The sequence below is a fragment of the Mustela lutreola genome, chromosome 8, assembly GCF_030435805.1.
Source record: "Mustela lutreola isolate mMusLut2 chromosome 8, mMusLut2.pri, whole genome shotgun sequence".
NCBI lineage: Eukaryota > Metazoa > Chordata > Mammalia > Carnivora > Mustelidae > Mustela > Mustela lutreola.
In genome coordinates, this window is record NC_081297.1 from 150824991 (window position 1) to 150846058 (window position 21068).

The 21068-nt window shown below is 58.1% G+C and overlaps 1 protein-coding gene across 4 annotated transcripts in view; it reads right to left on the minus strand.

Annotated features, from left to right (window-relative positions):
* Positions 1-2143: 2143 nt before the first annotated feature.
* TTLL8 (tubulin tyrosine ligase like 8) overlaps positions 2144-21068 on the minus strand; it is a 47477-nt gene continuing 28552 nt past the window's right edge. For 3 of the 4 annotated variants that reach the window (XM_059187334.1, XM_059187332.1, XM_059187335.1), the window contains 4 exons: positions 19998-20241; positions 17450-17885; positions 16357-16846; positions 2144-2396 (listed from right to left, as the gene is read on the minus strand). In XM_059187334.1, the coding sequence (XP_059043317.1) occupies positions 2242-2396; positions 16357-16846; positions 17450-17885; positions 19998-20241 (1325 nt within the window). In that variant the 3' untranslated portion in view covers positions 2144-2241. Of the gene's footprint in view, positions 2397-14008; positions 14927-16356; positions 16847-17449; positions 17886-19997; positions 20242-21068 lie in introns of those variants that run through there. The other variant, XM_059187333.1, reaches the window with a different exon arrangement.

Here is a 21068-nt window from a genome sequence, read left to right on the forward strand (position 1 = left end):
TGGTGGGGCACGGAGGGTGGCCAGTGGCCCTAGTTGTTAAGGCCAGGTAGGCTAGCAGAGGGGCGGAAGCCTTTCTAGGTGCCTGCACCTGGCAAGGGCTGGCCCCAGCCCTGAGCCCACAGGAGAACCCTCTTCTGGAGCAGGGCTTGGGCCCTGTGCCCATCACCCCTCTGGGTCTGAGATGCTCAACCCTGATGCTGCTATTCCTCACCCCAGAGGGCAACACCCTGAGGCCCAACTTCTGCTTGGGAATCACTCTGCACTTTCCTCGAGTTTGATTCTTTCTGTGCCTCTGTGTGTGTGTGTGTGTGTGTGTGTGTGTGTGTGTGTAGGCAGCAGCTCCCGGCCCCCTGGCTGCTCCGGTCTCAGCGGCGTGGTGCGGGCCAGCAGACCTGGAAGACGGAGCTCGGAAGCTCCTCTGTCTCCCCCCGACCTGGGCGGGCCCAGAGTCCCTGAGTCTGGGCTCCTTCCTGCATCTGCAGGGCCGGTGTGAGCCGCTCTGGCCCTGGGAGGGCACCCTCCCATGAGCCGGGTGTGGGGGGCACATAAAGTGACCCATGGCTGGGGATCTGCCTGGAACCCCAACAGGGCACCTGAGGTTTGGAGGGGAGCTGACCCTGAGTGGCATCATTCGCAGCCTGGGCACTGCAGGGAGGCCGGTCCCGGGGGTCGGCCCTCAGTGCAGACTCAGCTGCATGGGCCACAGTGCTCCCTGACAGGGACACGGGCCCGAGACAGGAGCAAACTCGGGCAGCGCCCTGAAGGAACCCCTGCCCCATGGACAGGGTCTGCCACCCAACATCACCCCAAACCATGGTCTGCACCCTCCTGCCGCCATGGCCTGCGTGCCAGAGCTTGCCCCCAGTCTCCCTCCATCCTGGGCCAGTGCCTCAGCCCTGCACCCACCTGGCCTACAGCGTGAGTGGGCTGGGACTTCTGAGGGCACTGCTGGGCTCCGGGCACCCTGTCCCACGTGACTGGTGAGGCAGGGCCGGTGGGACTGGAGCTCCTGCCTCCACCTCCCCAGCACTCGGGAGGCCATCACACCCAGGAGCAAGCGAGCCTGCTGTGCTGAGTAGCAGGTCCCGCCTCCCCCAGGAAAGCCCCTCCCACTGTCCTTGGGCCAGGCCTCCTAGAGCTTCTGGGTCGGCCAGATGGGGTGAGTCAGAAGAAAGTGTGCTGCCCCGAGGGGCTCCCTTGGACACAGCATGGACACAGCCCCAGGCAATGCAGGCCAGATGCAGGCCTTGCTCCGTAGGCTCTGAGGCCGGAACGCAGCTGCTTGTAACCGTGGGACAGGTGGGAACCACGGTACCACGGGATCTCATGAGCACAGGCTCTCCCTGGGGCAAGGCGGCCATGTGACCACCCGGGCCCTGAGTCCCCACTCCGTGGCCACTCCAGGACAGGCCCACCTGCCAGATGAGACACCTGCCACCATGAAGGTAACAGCGATGCCAAGAGGCACAGGTGACCAGAAGTGGCCAGCAGGTGCGGCCGCATGCCATCGTGGTGGGGAACAGCCCAGGGTGGGGGGGAGCAGGTTCCTCCCCACCACCAGACCCTGGACTTGTCTGGGAAGGAAGGGCTGTGGACCCCCCTGAGGTCCACAAAGAACTGCCCACGGGGACTGCTCACAAGCCCCTCCTCTTCCATGTGGGCTTGGAGGGCTGGGTCACCCCAGCCCGAGCCGGGAGAGGTTGCAGAGGCTCACCCTTCCAGGTTCTCTGCTGCCAGAGCAGCCCGCTGGTGGCCAGAGGGCCCAGAAGCCCAAGTGGGGTTGACTCTGAGGGGTCTGACCCAGCCCCCCGCCCCTCACTCAGCCCCAGGTTGGAAGGAGACACTTGGGTGCAAAAGAGACTTTCGTTGAATGAATGAGTGACTGAGTGCCTTGCGGGAGACCCCGGGCTGTGGGCCTGGGAGGGGCGCCTGCTAGCAAGGAGGGGTTCTGGAGGGGGCTTCTCATGCTCATCGGCCCACGAGGGGCGTCCTCCTCCGGTGAGGGAGGGGTGCTGCGGGAGGACATGGGGCTTGAGTTTGGGGTACATGGGTATATGGATGTGGGGTGCTGGCCCCGGGTTGGCGCCGGGGCTCCAGAAGAAATACCATGCCGAAGTTGCACAGTTTCGCTAAAATAGCTCTGTATACAAGGACTCTCGTTATGTGAAGTTTCCAAAGAAACTGGCCACGTTCTAGGGCTAGTCTGTCCCGTCTTGGTCCTTGGTGTGCAGGTCCTTGGCGTCACGGGGTCCCGGCTCCGCCGCCCCCGCCGCCCAGGGGCACGAAGGAGGCGCCCTGCAGGACCGAGGCGCAGAAGGAGCGGCAGCGCTTGCAGGGCCGAGCCGGCGGCAGAGAGCCGCACACCAGGCAGGGCGCTGGGGGTTCCCTGCGCTGCCCTTGGGGAGAGAGAGAGGAGCCCTGAGCCGGTGTCCACCCGCCGCGGCCACGCCCCCGCGGCCACGCCCCCACCATCCCAGGGCTGGGTCCACCTGGGCGCTGAGACCTGTTGCCCGGGGACCACGCCCTGGCCACACTCAACGGTTCCTGACACTGCTTCCTAAGGCAGCCTACCTGCCGGCCACCCCAGGCAAGGCCAGCGTCTAGCTGGAAGTCCGGTCCCAGCTGACCCACAAGCCCACGCGCTCCCACACCAACCCCTCTTCTCTGCCCAGCCCTCAGAAAACCCCAGACCCACACTCAAGCCCAACAGGCGGTGTCCAGGGACATCATGGGGGGGAGGAGGCGTGTGGTGGTGAAAACTGCGGGAAGGGGGGAGGCCGCCTTTGCCCCGCTCACCTGCCCCTACAGCCCTCTCCCTCCCCGAGGGCGTGGACGGTCCTAGCCAGGTGTGCTAGGTGAGCAGTCAACGCCCTGGCCCTCCACCCCTCTGAAGGAAGCAGAGGGCTGGCTGCAGGGAACTATAGGTGCAGTCAGTCTCCTTCGAGCCTGTTGCCCCATTACTAGCCACGAGCCTCTTCCCAGAGCCAGTCTGGGCCTCCCCTCAGGAGCAGGGCCAACTGGCACCCACCCAGCTCCCCTGGACTGTCCCTCAGCCCTGCTTAGGCATCCAGGGAGAAGGGTGCCCGCAGACCCACTGGGGGGGGGGCTCCAGAGCCACGTGGGCATGGAGAGGACTGCAGGACCCCAACCTGTGGCCCCCATCCTGCCCCTTCCCCGGGCCCTCCCACTGGCGCCGGAATAGGGGCCCCTTCCTCCAGCTCTTCTTGATCCACACCCCTCCTCGCCATAGGCTGTGCCCAGAAGACGCTAGGTCCTGCTGCCCTGTGTGCCTATGCTCAGACCCCTGGAGCTGTGTCCCTGTCCCCTCTGGGCCAGGACCAAGATGGGCTGTGGGCACCGAGCTGGATGTCATCCAGGTGGCATCTGGGTGTGGGCTGGAGCAGGACCCCGAGCCCCAGGCAGGCCCATGGCTGGAGGGGCTCCGACGGGGACTGGAACATCAGGACGGATGGGTGAGCCCTGGTCTCAGGCCAGGCTGTTCTGCACCCCAGGCTGGGGGGCCATCCCCCTCCCCGGCAGGCCGCTCTCCGCACCGGCCCCTCAGGACAGCAGTCTGCCGGCCCAGGAGGTAGGGAGCTTGTTGGGTGAGCGTACCACCGTGGCTGGGACAAGCAAGGCTGAGCGGGCTGGCCACCTGGAGAGGCCGTGCCCTGTGCTGAAGCTGCTGCTCTGGGACGGTTCTCGTGCAGTTCTCCCGACACCCAGGGTGAGGGAGGCCCTTTCACGGAGGGGCAGTCAGGGTGTCCACAGGTCTGAAACCTTGGCCAGGCTCCCTCCCCTCCCTGCTGTGCTAGGCCTGTGAGTCAGTCCTGAGGCTGCCCGTGGCCCAGAAGCCCAGCCCGCTGCAGCCCAGGCTTTCCCGGCCCCAGGGCCAGGGCATTCCCCAGCCGGCAACTGCCTAGCCCCCAGGAGCAGCACGGGCTGGGACAAAATGCCTGTCAGAGCCACTCACTACAAACAGCCTGGGCTGAGTCACTGGTGCTGGGTGGGGCAGACGGAAGTGACCCAGCACCTATGCAAAGCAGCCTGCAGCTTCCCGGAGCCTGAGGCTGATGTTGAACCGGAGCCCAGGAACAAGGCCTCCCTGAGGGGGCTAGGACAAGCCTGTCCCACAGGACACACCAGGGCCTGTACCTTACGTCAGGCATGCACTGGGCACGGGTTGGGGACAAGCAGGCCGAGGGGCCCGGAACAGTAGCTCTCTGCCCACCCCTGCCGAAGGGCGGGGAGGAAGAGGGAGGGAAGAAAACCACTCTCAGCACACAGGTGAGCGAGCGAGCTGCCTCGGCTGCAGCAAGTGTGGAAATTCTCCAGCTAATGCCACGGACAGGTGCCAGCCCCTGTCCCTCCCGGAGGCTCCAGGCAGTGCAGTCACGCTGGGATGAGAAACGAAGACAAAGATCAGAAAGGGGTGACGTGATTATGTAGAGAATCCAAAGGCCTCAGAAACTACTGGCACCAAGAAGTCGGGCTGGAGGATCAATGTACGAAAACCAGTGGGATAGTCTCGGCCAGCACACACGACTGGAAAACAAACGTTAGAGCACCACGTGTAACACGAGTGGAACCTGAAAAGAAAAAAAGTCAGACTCATAGAAGCAGAATAGAAAGTGGCTGCCGGGGCCAGGAGCAGGGAAGACAGGGGAGGCCGGTCAAACATCCCCGCGCGGAGCCGGACGGCGCGTGAGGTCAGAGGACGTGATCCAAAGGGCGCAGAGTGCGGCTGGCGGCACCGGACGGAAGAGCTGAGGTCTGCCAGGGAGCAGACTCCGTACGTTCTCACCAAAAAAAGGATAAAAAAGATCACCTAAGGTATCAAAAATTATAAAAATGCATTTATAAATATGCAGAGGAAAACCAAAGAACACCCGAATTAATGTCGAGTCCGTCACTCCCAGAGATCAGTCTCGGTATTCCGGCCGCCAATTCTCCCTGAAATGGTCTGTGGGCGCGGCGTGGGCCCAGTCAGATTCCCACCAGGTCTTTCTTGTAGAAATGTACAAGCTGATGGTAAAATTTATAGGAAAATTCAAAAGACAGAGACCAGCTGAGGCAACGCTGGGCGGGAAGTGCTGGGGAACTTAGGGATCGCACTCCCCCTTCCCTGTGGACTGCGGCCCCGAGGCCCTTAGTGAGCGCGATGCCCGTAAAGGGACAGGTGAACGGAACCGGGCCAGAGGAGGGACTCCGGGGTTCGTTCTGGGGATTCTGTTTCTGATGAGGCGCCAAAGCCACGTGACGGTGCTGGGGCCGCTGGGTGTCCCTGTGAGAACCACACAGCCAAAGCCACGTGGCGGTGCTGGGGCCGCTGGGTGTCCCTGTGAGAACCACACAGCCAAAGCCACGTGGCGGTGCTGGGGCCGCTGGGTGTCCCTGTGAGAACCACACAGCCCTTGGCCCCTTCCCAGCACAGCAACAACGCACTCGGGATGGATCACAGTCCGGAACGTGAAGGCCACAACCGCAGAGCTTCTAGAAGGAGCCACTGGAGGATGCCTTCGTGACTTAGGTGCAGACCAAGTTATTTCACAGAAGCAGACCAAGCACTAGACACAGGAGGGGAAGCTGATCGCTCAGGCTTTGTGACATATGTCTGCCTCTCAGGGCATCGCTAAGAAAGGCAGAAGGCAAGTGTGGACTCGGAAAAAACATTCCCAATGCACGTAGCTGACAAATAAATGCATAGCTTATAAAAAAAAAAAAAAAAACAGCAAATGAGTAACAGAAACACAAATGACCTAGTTTTAAAATGGGCAAAGGCCAGAAACAGGCACTTTTTGAAAATATAACCAAAAAACGCAAGGCAAAGTGCTCGGCATGACCTGTCATGCGGGGAAGACAGGCTAAAGCCACGGTGGACGCCGCTGCAAACCTGCCGGAGGGGCTAAAGCACGGTCTCACCAGATTGCGTGCAGCGAGGCTGGGGGGCACTCACGAGAACCGGGCCCTGGAAAACTGCCCGTTCCTTCCACAGCAAAGCAGAAGCATCGGCAGCAAGTGCAGGGGCCTGAAGGCCAGTCCGGTCCGTGTCCACTCCGGAGGGACCGATGCACACGTCCACACACGCTGGCACGGGGCCATCACAGCGACTCGGCCGTCACTTCGAACGGGAAGCGACCCAGCCCTCTGTCCTCAGTCCCTCGCACGGCCACCTCTGCGCAGAAAGTCAACGTGCCACCGGGGCTCGCGATTCGGAAGAGGCCAGGCACGGAACGTGTGTGTGGCGATTTAAGTGGGGCGGTGCTGTCTCCGACGACCTCTGCAGTGAGCAAGGTCAGCTGTGCTCATCTGGGGGAGAGGGAGGGGGCCTCGCACACGGAGCCATGTGTGCTCAAGGTCTGTTCTGACTGTGCGCGTAAGCTGTGCCTTCAGAATATAGGGCAAGACGAGACACTCTCGGGGCGCCCGGGGGCTCCGTCCGTGAGCATCTGCCTTCGGCTCAGGTCCTGATCCCAGGGTCCTGGGATGGAGCCCCGCATCGGGCTCCCTGCTCAGCGCGGAGCCTGTTTGTCCCTCTCCCCCTGCTTGTGTTCCCTCTCTCTCTCTGTCAGATAAATAAATAAAATCTTAAAAAAAAAAAAAAAAGCTACCAACCGCCTAAAGGGAGGATTTCTAATGAAAGATGTGCCAGACCCCGACTAAAACACCACAGAACACCAAGAAGCGGTCGAGCTTTAATTAAATGGAGTAGATCATGATCATGGTTTGGAAGACACGAATATAACAGGTGTCACTTCTCCCCAAACTGGTCTGCCCCTTCAAGGTGATCCCCGCCAAAGTCCCAGCCAGCTTTCCCTTCGAAGTCGACAGGTGGGTCCTGGACTGCGTGTGCGAGCGCAGGCCCGGAGCTGCCTGCCGGTGCGGAGCCTCCCACCCGCTGGGCACCTGCTGTCGGCCTGGGCGCTGTGCCAAGGCTCTGGGCGTGCAGGCGGGGTTGGCACGCTGACTTAGACAAACTCAGGCTGGGCAGCCACTGGCCCAAGGAGGAGGGTCCCGGGGAGCTGGCCCGACCCCCGCCGGTAGCCTGGAAGCAAGTGTGGCTCGTCTGGGCTGAACCGGCCCAGCTGTGCAGTCCCGTGTCGGGGAAATGTTGTCTGGAGCTCTGGGGCCAGGGGCCGTTGGCCACACGGGGCGACTGTACAGTCTGGGCTCCGGCGCGCGGCGGTCCCTGGAGCGGCAGGCGGCCTGGGCTGCAGAACTGCCGGTGGGTGGTAGGGACCGGTTGCGGTCCTTAAGGAGACTTAAGGAGACTTAAGGGAGCAGAGCCATGGGGACTCAGGAGGCGGGAAGTCCGCCTGATCTGAAGGGGGTGCCGGCGGGGCGGCCGCAGGACAGACTGCGGGGTCTCAGGCACCATCCGTGGAGGGGGCGGCAAACCTTCTGGGACAGGGACAGAGGGACGTCTGTCACATGCTCTCTGCTGCGGTTTTTTTATAACCCTTTGAAAAAGTAAGGCCCATTCTCAGCTCTCAGGCCACAGAGCAGCAGGCCGCAGGCTGCGGTCGGCTGACCCTGGGCCCATCTGCGGCCGCGTGCCTTTTGCCAGCTCGGCAACCAGCGATGGACTGGTGGCTAGGGTGCTCAGTGGCATCCGGGCTTCCTGCCATCCGCGTGGCACTGTCCAGGGCTGGGACTGTGTTCTGCTCCCCCACCTCCTTTAGGGGAAAGTGGCCATGTCCTCTTGGCTGGGCACAGAGCTTCTCTCCCCCCCGGGAAGCCCCTGGGCCGTGCACCCTTCTGCTGGCAGCAAGGCCTGACGGCGGCCCACGGGGTTCACACTCCATCCCAGCCTGCCACCCGCACTCCCCTGGGGGGGAGGCAATGGTCCTGGAGCACCGAAACAGGGTTACTGTGCACCTCCAGCGGCCCCGGCCCTTGAGATGAATGTTCCCGATGGGAGGGAGAGATGATGCAAGAGCCCGTCCTGTGGCTACGGACGGAGGACAGGACTGTGCCTCTTGCGGGAGCTTGTGGGGCCAGAGGTGCGGGACAGGGGCTGCGGTGCTCTCTGCTTCGCAGACCTGGCGTGCGGCCCAGCGGTGCGCTCAAGGAGCCGCTGACTGGGTCTGGCCGGCCCCGGGGCCTCCCACCGCTACCCGCAGGCTGTGGGTGCAGATCTCAGCCTCGCTCCTCGGGTGGCTCAGGAGAAGCAAGTTCACATGGGACGGGCAGGCTGAGTGGACCACGGAAACCGTCTCCAGCGGGGGTGGGGGTCGGGGATGCCCTTCAGCCCACCCGTTCCGCCCTACGTCGGCAAGGACATGGAAGATCAGAGGTCAATCCACATTCAGCTGCGTGGGCCTTCACGGGGACTGGGCTGAAGTAGACCGTATCCTGGGGGTCGGAAGTCCGAGCGGTCCGGGCCCCCTGGGACTTAGAACACGTCTAGGCCTGGGCACCGGGGGGACGGCGGGGGGACAGCCGCAGACTGGCTTCTTCCTGCTACTTGGAGCCTGAGGAAGGTAGCCCTAAACAAACATGAACCAGACAAATTGAATGGCTTCAGTCTAAGCCTCTGCAGGCCACGTGAGTTGGAACAGCTGGTAGAGGGGTACTCACCAGTCGAAACCCAGCAGAGGCCCAGCAGGACTGGCAGGTGGGTTGTTGGGAGACACGGTCCTCCATGGGTCTTTTAAGTGCCCTACACATTTTGTTGGGTGTGCCGAGAGTGCAAGGCTCTGACTACCCTTCACCGGGGTCGTGTCTCAGGGTCATGTGTGCAGGGAGCAGTGCTGAGGGATGAGAGAGTGTCTCCGTTCAGGTCAAGAGCAGGGTTGCTTACTGCTTGCGGTTAAAGCGGCGGACTCCCCAAATCAGCGTTCCTCGGCGGTGACACGAACTGGTCCGTGGCGTCTCCTCTTCCTGGGACTGTCACAGGTGTGCTGATGCTCGTGCTGGGCCATGAGTAATAACGTCCTTGGTCTCTGGTCTAGGCATCTCGTGTCTTCCGTTAGCACCCATGAAACAGCCACAGGCCAGGTTAATCCCCGACTGGACTTGTCTTTCTGACTCACGGTTATCCAGATGAAGAGGCCTGATGGAGAATCCAGAGCTGAGTAGAGCCGTGAGATCTGGGGCTGGAGCCTGACGTCACAATCAGGAGACTTCTGGAGCAGAGGGCAGGAGCATATCTTGATGACAGGAGGTGAGTGAGTCCTGGGGACCTAGAGATCGGACTACCGTGTATTTGGTTATTGTTCCAGACGTATGCCTCTCCTCCTCCTCCTGGTAGCGACGTACCCTTCCTCGCCCACTGACCTGAGTTTGGCCAGTACCATGCGTGCAGATGTGGTGTGAGTGGAAGCCTCCCTGTGCTCGCGTGGTCCGGCTGGCTCTCTCGTTCATACCGTCTGCTGTGCGAGGACGACACCCCAGGAAGCCACACGGAGCAGATGTGAACCCAGCCCGCAGCCTGGAGCCCGTTCTGCCTTCCCCAGAGGAACGCAGCACTGCTGCCGCTGAAGACATGGGGGGATCAAATGCTGAGCGAACACCACTGGGGAGAAAAGTGCCTTTGTGATGTCGCTTTAGTCCCGCAGCAGCCTGGCTCAGACAGACAGGCAGATAGACAGTTGGAACAGAGTAGAGTCAAGACACAGAACAACATGCAGTCATGTGGTTTAGGAGGAAGGTCAGTACAGTGGCGAACAGTGTCTTTAAGACCCGCTCCACTGGCTGAGTCCCCAGACGGAAAAGACAGTGATTCCTGAGCCCCGTGCCAAGCAGCACACGCAATCCCAGACGGACTACGGATGGAATGGGAAGGGTGTGCCAGTGCAACTGTCGGGGGAAAACTGAAGTGACTGGTTCTTTAAAAAGATTTTATTTATTTACTCGAGAGAAAGAAAGAGAGCACACACGAATTGGGGTGGTGGGAGAGGGCAGAGGGAGAAGCAGACTCCCGACTGGGCAGGGAGCACGATGTGGGGCGCGATCCCAGGATCCCGGATTGTGACCCGAGCTGAAGGCAGAGCTTAGCAGACGGAGTCACCCAGGGGCCCCCAGAAGTGACTATTTTACGACCTTGGGCTAGGCAAAGATTTCTCAAACAGAAAATAAAAGGTGCTAATCATAAAAGAAAGATCAGTACTGGAATGTAGGGCTTTTTTTTTTTTTTTTTAAAGACTTACTGAGAGAGAGAGCAAACCCGGGGCGGGGAGGGGCAGAAGGAGAAGGAGACAAGCAGACTCCCTGCTGAGTGGGGAGCCCAATGCGGGGTTCCATCCCATGACCCCAAGACCATGACCTGAGCTGAAATCAAGAGTCAGATGCCCACCTGACTGAGCCCCCCAAGCGCCCCAGGGTATGCATTTCACCAAATCCAAGAGCATTCATAGCAGCACGATTTGTAATAGTCTGACCTAGAAAAACTATGAATGTCTATAAACAGTAGGAGGAATAAATTACATGTCAACAACGTGTAAGAAACAAAAGCCATGTATCAAAACTAATATTAAAGCAAGTTAAAAAACCAATTGACGGCCGCCTGGTGGCTAAGTCATTGGGCGTCTGCCTTCGGCTCAGGTCATGGTCTCAGGGTCCTGGGATCGAGTCCCACATCGGGCTCTCTGCTCAGCGGGGAGCCTGCTTCTCTCCCACTTCCTCCTGCTTGTGTTCCTTCTCTCCCTTTGTCTCTCTCCATCAAATAAATAAATAAAATTTAAAAAACAAAAACAAAATAAAAAACCAATTGATGTTATTCACCACTTTAATATTACTAAGGAGAAAAAGCTTATGATAACCTCTAGATGCAAAAAAAAAAGTTTCTTTTTTAGAAAATTCACTACATACAATACAAATTCTTGGTAATAATTAGAAACAAACTTCTTTAACATGCTAGAGTGTCCATACATTTATATCTATATTTATATCATATCTATAACTTTATGAAGACCTAGAAAAATGTCAATATAAATGAGCAAAGGTTAAAACCATTCTCTTTGAGCATCTGCCTTTGGCTCAGGTTGTGAACTCAGGGTCCTGGGATTGAGCCCTGCATCGGGATCCCTGCTCAGTGGGGAACCTGTTTCTCCTCCCACTCTGCCTACTTGTGATTTCTCTCTCTCTCTCTCTCTCAATTAAATAAAATATTTTTTAAAAATTCACTTTAAAATCAGGAATTCAACAATAATACCCAACACTTTATAGGAGGGTCTAGCCAATACAACATGACAAGACAAAGAAATTACAGACAACAAGATTGGAATGGAAGACGTAAAGCTATCTGCACATGACATGCAATTACATAGAAAATTCAGAAGAATATACATCCAAATTATTAGAAATAATGAGGTTATAGCATCAGGGAAATACAAATCAAAACCATAGTGAGATCCCACCTCACACCAGTCAGAATGGCTAAAATCAACAAGTCAGGAAATGACAGATGTTGGCGAGGATGCAGAGAAAGGGGAACCCTCCTACACTGTTGGTGGGAATGCAAGCTGGTGCAGCCCGTCTGGAAGACAGCATGGACGTTCCTCAAACAGTTGAAAGTAGAGTCACCCTATGACCCAGCAATCACACTACTGGGTATTTATCCTAAAGATACAAACGTTGTGCCTCAAAGGGACACGTGCACCCCAATGTTTATAGAAACAACGTCCACAATAGCCAAACTATGGAAAGAACCTATATGTCCATCAACAGATGACTGGACAAAGATGTGGTTCATATATACAATGGAATACTATGCAGTCATCAAAAGAAATTAAATCTTGCCATTTGCGATGACATGGATGGAACTAGAGGGTATCATGCTGAGCGAAATGAGTCAATCAGAAAAAGACAATTCCCATATGATCTCCCTGACATAAGGAATTTGAGAAGCAGGGCGGGGGATTGTGGGGGCTAGGGAAGGAAAAAATGAAACAAGATGGGATCGGGAGGGAGACAAACCATAAGAGACTCTTAATCTGACAAAACAAACTGAGGATGGGGGGTAGGGAGAGGGGGGTTGGGTTATGGACATTGGCGAGGGTATGGGCTCTGGTGAGTGCTGTGAACTGTGTAAGCCTGACAATTCACAGACCCGTACCCCTAGGGCTAATAATACATTATATGTTAATAAAAAATAAAAATTATTTTAAAATAATGAGTTTAGAAATGTGGCAGTATAAAAAATTAAAATACAAACATCATTGCATTCTACACACCAGCAGCAAGTGATGATATAGAGATGACACTATGTGTGGTACTATGAAGATGTCAAGGACCTAAGAATAAATCTAATAAAAGATGTATATGATAGTTTATGATGTATTAATTCTTCAATTTCCCCCAAAATGACCTAGGGATTCAATGCAAATCCATCCAAAATCACAATAGGACTAGCTGTGGACTCCAATAAAAACAGTCATGATGTCTGTATAGAAGGAAATGAGTGAAGAAGGACCATAACCCTCATCTAGAGAGAGGCAACCTGCCGTCCAGGTGTGGAGACAGTGCGGCACTGGTGCAGGGGTGCAAAGTCACCTGTGGACCAGACTAAGAGACTCCAGAGACGGACCTGCACTGGTGCACAAAGCAGGAAAGAAAGGGACTTTTCAACAAATAAATGGAAAATGTAGTTGTCCCTAAGGACAAAAATAAAATTTGATTCTTATCATACCATATTCAAAAACCAACTCCAGAGAGGCTAGGACTTAAACGTCAAAGACAATTTTGGAACTCTTAGTAATATATGTAGGTGAATAGTAGTTTAAACCTCAAAGTAAGGAACATTTTCTTTTTTTCAAGATTTTTTAAATTTATTTGGCAGAGAGAGAGAGGAAGAGAGGGAGAGCAAGAAGAAGGAAGAGGAGCGGCAGGCGGAGGGTGAACAGACTCCCTGCGGAGCTGAGAGCCCCAAGAGGGACTCCGTCCAAGGACACTTAATTTAACTTAAGGCAGGTGCTTAACCAATTGAGCTACCCAGGCATCCCGGGTTAAACTTAAGACAAAAATAGCACTGATTAAAAAAAAAAAAAAAAAAAAAACCTGATAATTTCGGCCACACTAAAACTCACAGTTTTCATCAAAAGATAGTTTTTAAAAACTGAAAATACAGGTGCCTGCATGGCTCAGTCATTAAGCATCTGCCTTTGGCTCAGGTCATGATCCTGGAGTCCCGGGATCAAGCCCCACAGGAGGTTAAGGGTACCAGAGATAGGTGAATGTATATCACTGTTTGGTTCTAATAATTTTTTTAAGATTTTATTTATTTATTTGAGAGAGAGAGAGACTGAGAGAGAGAGAAGGCATGAGCAGGGGGAGGGGAAGAGGCAGAGGAAGAAGCAGACTCACGGCTGAGCAGGAAGCACAATATAGGGCTCTTTCCCAGGACACTGGGATCATGACCTGAGCCTGAAAGCAGACGCTTAGCCATCTGAGCCACCCAGACGCCCCCTAATTATGTTTTTAAAACTACCTGAAAGTGGGCCATGTAAGGAGAAACAATGAAACCATGCCAAAAACCAAGGATTATGACTAACCCGAGTATGTGCACCCGAGATCCAGTGAAACGAGAAAAATGAAGTAGTTAAGGTTCTGTACTGTCTAATAAAATAAGAAAAAGATGCAAAACGTGCAATGATAGCAAAGAAAAAGAAAACTCCTCAGATGATATAATTATGTATATGAAAACTCCAAAATAATTTTCAAATATATTAATAGAATTGATAGAAATGTTAGCCAGATGCCTGGATTAAAAAAAAAATCGATCCACAAAAATTAATTCCATTTCTACCAACCAGCCACAATTTGTTGAAGAAATACAAATTTTGATACTACTTATCATAGAAGAAAAAATAGAACATAAATAAGACTAAATCTAACTTCCAAGAAAGTATAAGACCATCACAAAGAAAACTGCAGACACTAAACTGAAGGACACTAGAAGACAAGTAAATGGAGAGATATACCATGTTCATAGATGATGAGACTCAGTAATGTGAGGAAGTCCGTTCTCCTTAAACTGATACATGTATTTAATTTCAATAACAATTTTTTTAATTTTAATTTTTTTGATGTGTCTTGACGACCTGGTTCTACAACTTGAATGAAAGTGTAAGGGTCCAGAACAGCCGAGTCGTTTCCAAGAAAGAAAAGCAAGATTGTGGGACTTGCCTAACCAGCATAAAGATATCCTACAGAGCTATAGTAACAAAGACATCACATCATTGGCCAAGGGCAAGGAACAGACCAACGGAGTGGACCGGGAAGTCCAGAAATACCGTATGTGCAATGGGTGGGGGAGGGGTTTCCACAGTTGAGTACCCTGTAACACTGTGCGAGGACCTCCTGTCACACCACAGGCAAATTAGCTCCAGGAGCATTAGAGACTGAAAAGCAGGAGCAGCAGCGCCTCTAGAAGAAGCTGCTGGAGATTATTTTCATGACCTCGGGGTAAGGCTGTAAGGCATAAAAGTCTCCAACCATAGAGGGAAAAGTTGACCCGCTTAAGTTTATTAAAATTAAGGGGGATTTACATCCAAAGATACCATAAAGGAGCAAAAGACACATCACACAGTGGGGGACAGTATTTGTAAAAGAGTCAACTGAAAAAGGAGAATCCAGAGTTGACGTGGCTCCCACAAATCCAAAAGCGACAGACCTGTGAGTCTGAGGGCAATGGACAAAAGGTTTGAGCGGGCACTGTTTAGGAGAGGGAAAGTCAACGGCCTACACACGTCTGAAAATAGGCCATTTTATTGGTCAGCGGAGAAAGGCAAAGGAGCCTCGTGGCAGTGTCTCCAGAGGCAGGCCCAAGCCCTAGGAGGTCTCTCAACACCCAGCGCTGGCCACAGCAGGAGTGATGGCCGTTGGGGAGGATGCAGTCCGAGGGCACCCCCATTAGCCACGCTTACACGGGCTCAGTGGACGAGGTCCAACAGCCCTACCCCACGAGATCATGTGCACGTGCCATCTGTGAATGTGACATGATTTAGAAATAGTCATCGCCGGTGGCACCGAGTTAAGCTGTCGCACTGGCGGGAGGACAACGGGCCCCAACCTAACAGCGGCGTCCTTCTGAGGCCGAAATTTGGACACAGAGGCTCAAAGAAGGAGCACCATGTGAAGACAGGGCAGAGCCTTGGAGGCACTCTACAAGCCAAGGGACACAGGGACGGCCAGTGGTCACCAGAAGCTGGACAAGACAAGGAGGGACTCTTCCCCAGCCTTGGAGAGCGTGGCACGGCCAACACCATGATTCCAGACTTTGGGCTCCAGAATTCGAAAGAATACATTTCCATCTTTCAGCCCCACACCATCGGTGCTGCTCTGTGACGACCCCTGAGCCCCCCATCAACGCTTCACTCCTAGGAAGATGCCTTCACTCCTAGATGCCCTCCTAGGAAGATGAAAAGTACATGGTGTTTTCCTAACAGCAAAAACACCCTGGAAATCGTCCTCACAGAGGCAAGCTGCTGAGCGGGGGGGCGCTGGCCAGCCCCCGCGACAGAGCAGACACAAGGCGAGGAGAGAAGGCGGGACAGGGGACGTCCTCGAGGGCACCCCCGAGGGCACCACCGTGCTCCTGGAGCCCGAGCCCAGAGCCCACGACTCTGGAGTCAGTCTGTGCGCTTCACCCAACAAACGCTCACGGACCCCGGCCACGTGCACAGCCCCGGTGCTGCGGTGAGCACAGCGTCAGGGACCCGCTCTCTAGGAGAGACAGGCGGACAGGCTGCAGGCAGACGGGGGGCTGGGGGCACAAAGAGGTCGGTGCCAGCGAGGGGGGTGAGGAGAAAGGAGGAAGGGCACAGGAGAGAGGAAGAGGCGGAGCCCCAGGCAGGTGGACGCAGCACGGTGTGTTTGAGGAGGCCAGTGTCCCGGGGCCCAACCAGCAGGGCGTGTGGGGGTGGCCTGGCTCGTGCCTTTTCATCACACAGACTCTCGGGCCACCGCTGGGTGCCAGACGCCTCTAGAGGTGCACTGAGGTTCAGACACGGCAGGGTCACCCCCAGAGCCTCGGGGGCCCCCACACCTGTCCACCTGTGCTTGGAGCCCAGGCCCAGGACAGGCTCCCAGGCCGCGCACGGTCAGCTCCTTTAGGAACTTCGGACAACTGAAGGCGAGAGTCCAGGGATGGCTGGCACCTGCCCTCGGCATCTGGCACCGTTCCATCCCCCATGAGCACTAGGTCACACGAGGAGCGAGACAGGCTGTCATGCACCCCACCCCGTGAGGGGTTCCTACCGCTGTCGTAGGAGCCCCACCGTCCTGACAGCCCGGCCAGTCCCAGGATGGGGCGGGGGTGCCCCCGAGCCTGCTCTGAGCTCAGGCTGATGCCCACATGGGGACCCGCTCCCTGCCTGGGGCGCAGGCCACCCGCAGCAGACCCCACGCTGGTACCTGGCGGTTTGGGCCGCTGGAGCAGGGCACCATCCGCCGTCTTCACGCTGGGAAGCGCAGGCGGCAGCTCGTTTGGTATCTTCGGATCCGAGGGTCTGTCGGACTCAGCGTTGGTCGGACCAGTTTTCGGGGCCCTGCTGTCTATGTGCTGGAAGTTACAAGTGGGGGGCTCGATCTTCCCGACCGACGGGGTGGTGGCGGACTGCGCTTTGCGGCTCCTGGCGGCCGCCCTCCAGAGGGGTGCGGGCAAGGTGCGGGGCCCGGCCTGCGCCTCGCTCAGCCTCGGGTCTTGCTGCGGCACCGTGGGGGGGGCTCCTAGAGGCGGGCTGGGCATGGCCGAGGGGCACCTCACTTTCAGGGGCTGAATGTCCCAGAGGGAAGGCGGAAAATTCACGCTGGAGATGGGCGGCATCTGCTTCTGGGCTCTCCTCACGCTGACGCCCTCCACGCAGAGGTCGGACCCGTGGAAGGGAGGCAGCTCCACGGCAGGCTAGGCAGGGAGGGCACGCCGGCCGAGTCGCCCAGAGCCCAGCGCCTCCTCCCTGGGTCTGCCACGCCCCGGCTGAGGCCTGGCGAGAAGCCTGGGCCTCCCTTCCCTGGGGCTGGGCGGTCCCCCAGCTCCCTCCCCCAGAGAGGCCCAGGCACACGGTACTCCATGGAACCAGAGTCCCCAGCAAAGGGACCAGCCGCCTGGCCTGCAGGAAGGCTCCCAGTGGGGACCAGGCGCAGACCCTAGAGGAGGACACCCTTTTCCCCGGGAGGAGAAGGACACAGCAGGTCTGGAAAGGAACACCCTAGACTCTGGGCCTGGGCGCCATGGACCTCCCAGCAGCGGTGCAGGCAGGGGGGCCTCCCCACCTGGTGGCCACAGAGCTGGGGGTGGCTGGGGCTCACAGGGCGTCGAGCAGAGTGGTGAAGGCGGCTGAGCCGGGGTGGGGGGGGGAGTCCCAGATAGGGGTGGGGGGAGTCCGGGGGGACCGGAGCCACTGGCTGCTCTCTGCCTGAAGCAGCTACAGCCCCCACACCCCCTCAGCACGGTGCCCCCCCACCCCGCGCCCGGCCAGCCCGGCCCCCCAGCACCGAGCCCCCGCACCTGTCTCCACAGCAGCTCAAAGTTGCCGATGTCGCAGCTGCGGTCCGCCCTGCGGTCCAGCACCACCTTGATGGTGTCCTCCTGCACCTGCGCGCACAGCTGGGCCGTGACGGGCGTGGACGCGTGCATGGTGGGGCTGGAGTTGATCTCGATGAGCCAGGGCTGGAAGTCGCGGCCCAGGACGAAGTCGGCCCCGTACAGCTCGAAGCTGTTCTTGCGCGGCTCCACGCGGTCCTGGGCCACGCGCATGGTGTTGGCCACGGCCCGCTTCATGGCGGGGTAGATGACGCCCACCCACACGGCCCCGCGGCCTCGCTTCTGCAGGTACTCCCGGAAGCGGGTGCTGGTCCACATGTTGTGGTAGGGCAGCAGGGGGCTGCGGCCCTTGTCATTCTTGAGGTGCTTCTGGATGGAGTTGTTGCACAGGTGGATGGCGCTGCGTGGGGCAAGCGCGGTCAGGCCTGCGCCTCCCGGGGCCTGGCCCCGCACCCCCACCCCTGCTCCGGACCTCCGCGCCCTGCACCCGGGACCCGTCTCCACGTGGGGGACCTGGGACCCCGCTCCCGGACGGTGGCCCCGGACCGCGAGACCCAATCTCCAGAACCCTTATGCCCCCACCTATGCGCATACCCGCCGGACATCTCCCCCGAGACCCCACCCCTACGGACCCTCTGCCCCCGCGGAACCCCCAAGTCACAGCTAACCCTGCCCCCAGAGACTCTGCTCTCGAGACAAGCCCCCCACCACCGGGTGGCTGCAGGAGGACTCTGATAGCTCGGGTCCTCCGGAAGTAACGCCTCCCAGAGCCTCAGCTTCCCCATCTGCACCCAGCAATAGAGATGTGGCTCTTGAAGAGCTGGTCTGGTGAGACAAAGTGAGAAAGTCTTTGTGAAACGAATTAGTTAATTTGCACCCTTGCCTTGTTCCAAACCTGTTTTAAAACCACCACGAGATGAGCCATGTGGCTCTGCGTGGTGAGACGCGTCCCTGTGACCCTGGAGAGGTCGTACTGCCAGAGGACAGAAGGACCTTGTGACTCGAGACCAGCAGAATTAGGGTGGCCCCAGAGCCAGCGCGGCGCGCCTTCCACTCACTTTGGCCACTGCATAGGCAGCCGGGCTGTGTCGGGTCAAAACGATTTCAGGGACTCTTCTGCCTGCCTTGGGGGGAGGATTACCGTCCCAGATGGAGAAATGGGGCTCAGCAGGCACCCCTCACGGCTTGGTGCATCCGATGGCCTGGGGTGGGGGGCTGGAGGGGCTCCTTATGCACAGGGAGGGACACACCCCCTCCTCTAGGCCCCCTTGGCCTGGCAGAGACGAACTCACCCGAGGAGCTACCAGCCAGAGCCACTTGTCCTCAGCAGCCAAGGGGCACTTTCCAGGTGCACCTCTTGGTGTAGCCACAGCCACTAGCCAGGGGGACACAGTCAACACGCCCAAGGTGTCCACTGACCATCTCCCAGCCCTGTCAATTCTGGGCTGAGCTCAAGAGTCGGACGCTTCACCAACTGAGTCACCCAGGTGTCCCCACCTTTCTTGGAAGCAGGCCCCACGCTCAGTGTGTCATCTCGGCAGGAACCCCCTGCAATGCTCCTGGTCAAGACGCATGCCCTCAGACCCACGCAGTGGGGGGGGGGGGTCACAGGCAGAAGTGGGGAGCCCTGGTTTGGACAGGCAAGGGGGATTCTCTGCCTCCCTCCTGAGGCTTTGCCAAGTGACCTCACTGTCCCCACCACACCTATGTCCTGCCCACCCAGAGAGCCTGGCGAGGCATGGGTCCCCCCACCCCTGACACCCCTTCCTGGACATCTGAGCCTCTGTCCAGCACCTCCGTGGGGCACCCTCCCCAGCACCCTGGCCCCAGGGGCCTTGGGATCTGGGTGCCTTTTCTGCCTCAGGTGCTCCCCACTTCTTGTCCTGCCTGGTGCCGCTGGGGCCCTCAGAAGACCCTCAAGCCACTGCCATGTCCCATAGGCTGCCTGCTCAGGACCGGAACCCTCCTTCTTCCCCAGCCACCTGCAGGAGCCCCAACCCCAGGACTTCTGGGGCTCACAAAGAGTTTGAGGGCTGGCAAGGCAGATGTGCCCCCAAAGGTGCCCCAGAGAGAGCAGGACTGTGTGGCCAGCCGAGGGTACCGCCAAGCTTGGGCAGCTGCGGATCAGCATGTGAGCACAGCGGCCACTTAGCCCTTCCAGCAGAGGGGGGCACCCACCACGGAGAGGGCTCTGAACCTGCCGCTTAGCTGGGTCACCCCTGGACCCTGCCAGGCACCTCGTGGGCACACAGCACATGGAGCTTTCGGGATTTTCTGGAGACGATACACACGTGTTGGGGTGCAGAGCAGGGCTTTGAAGAACACCAGGCCTGGGCCTGGCCCTCCGGGATGGGGGCCACGTAACCTCCCTGAGCCCGCTTCCTCAACTGTGTGTCCAGGGGTGGCGGGGGTCAGCAGGCATGGCCCGGCACCCCGCCCCATCCCGCAGGTGTGGTGGGCACCCACCGTGTCCCCTCACGCCCAGTGGCATCCAGCTGGCGCTCCCACCGACCTGTCCAGGCTCTCCAGGGAGAAGCGCTGTGTAGAAAAGCGCAGGTAGCTCTCCTTGTAGAACCAGATGGTCAGCGGGTTCCAGTCGGTGACCAGGAACCACTGCCTGATGTCGAACTTGGTGCCGTAGATGAGCAGCGGGGTCTCAATGTACTTCTGCACCACCCACTTGTTGTCCTTGGCAGAGAGGTGGTCAGCCGCCACCAGCTCCAGGATCTCCTCCACGCGGTTCATGCACACGATGTCTGCAAGAGGTCGGCGCTCAGCCTAGGGCGCAGCGCGGCATCCACCATCGGCCCCAGGACCCAGCGCGGCCTTGATCCGGTACCGGCAGGCCGCACAGTCGGGTGGCCCCACAGGGAAGGCTCGGCCCTCCGGGGGGAGGCCACGACCGGTGCTGACCTCCAGGCTCTCCCACTGGGGAGCCTGCCGCCAGGACTCCGGAGAGGACACAGAATGGAGACGGGCAGGGCTGGGGACCGAGGCATGTTTCAAAGGCGGCCAGCAAGGGGTGGCTGAGCCCTCGCTCAGGGGGCTGAACAAGGCGGGAACAAGGGCAGGGAAGCTCTGTGGGCCTCAGGGAGCCAGCAGACTGGGAGGGGGCAGGTGTCCCGGGGCCCGGAGTCTGGTGCCCGGACAAACAACACGACTACACATCAGTGCACCCATTCTGGTCTTCCTCCGCCACACGGTTCCTTGTCCCCAACTCTCTGGTGACCAGTGACATCTGAGCAGAGGGGACAGGCCTCTCTCTCATCTGTTGGGTCCATACCAGACCCTCCGGCCCTCTCTTTCGCAGCCATGACAACCCTGAAGCCTGGAGGGAGTGGCTTCCCAAGATGGTGGGGGGGTCTTTGGGTAGCCACACGCGGGGGGGGGCTCTCCCCACAAAAACGTCAATCTCGGGGCACCTGGGTGGCTCAGTGGGTTAAAGCCTCTGCTTTCGGCTCGGGTCATGATCTCAGGGTCCTGGGATCGAGCCCCGCATCGGGCTCTCTGCTCAGTGGAGAGCCTGCTTCCTCCTCTCTCTCTCTGCCTGCCTCTCTGCCTACTTGTGATCTCTGTCTGTCAA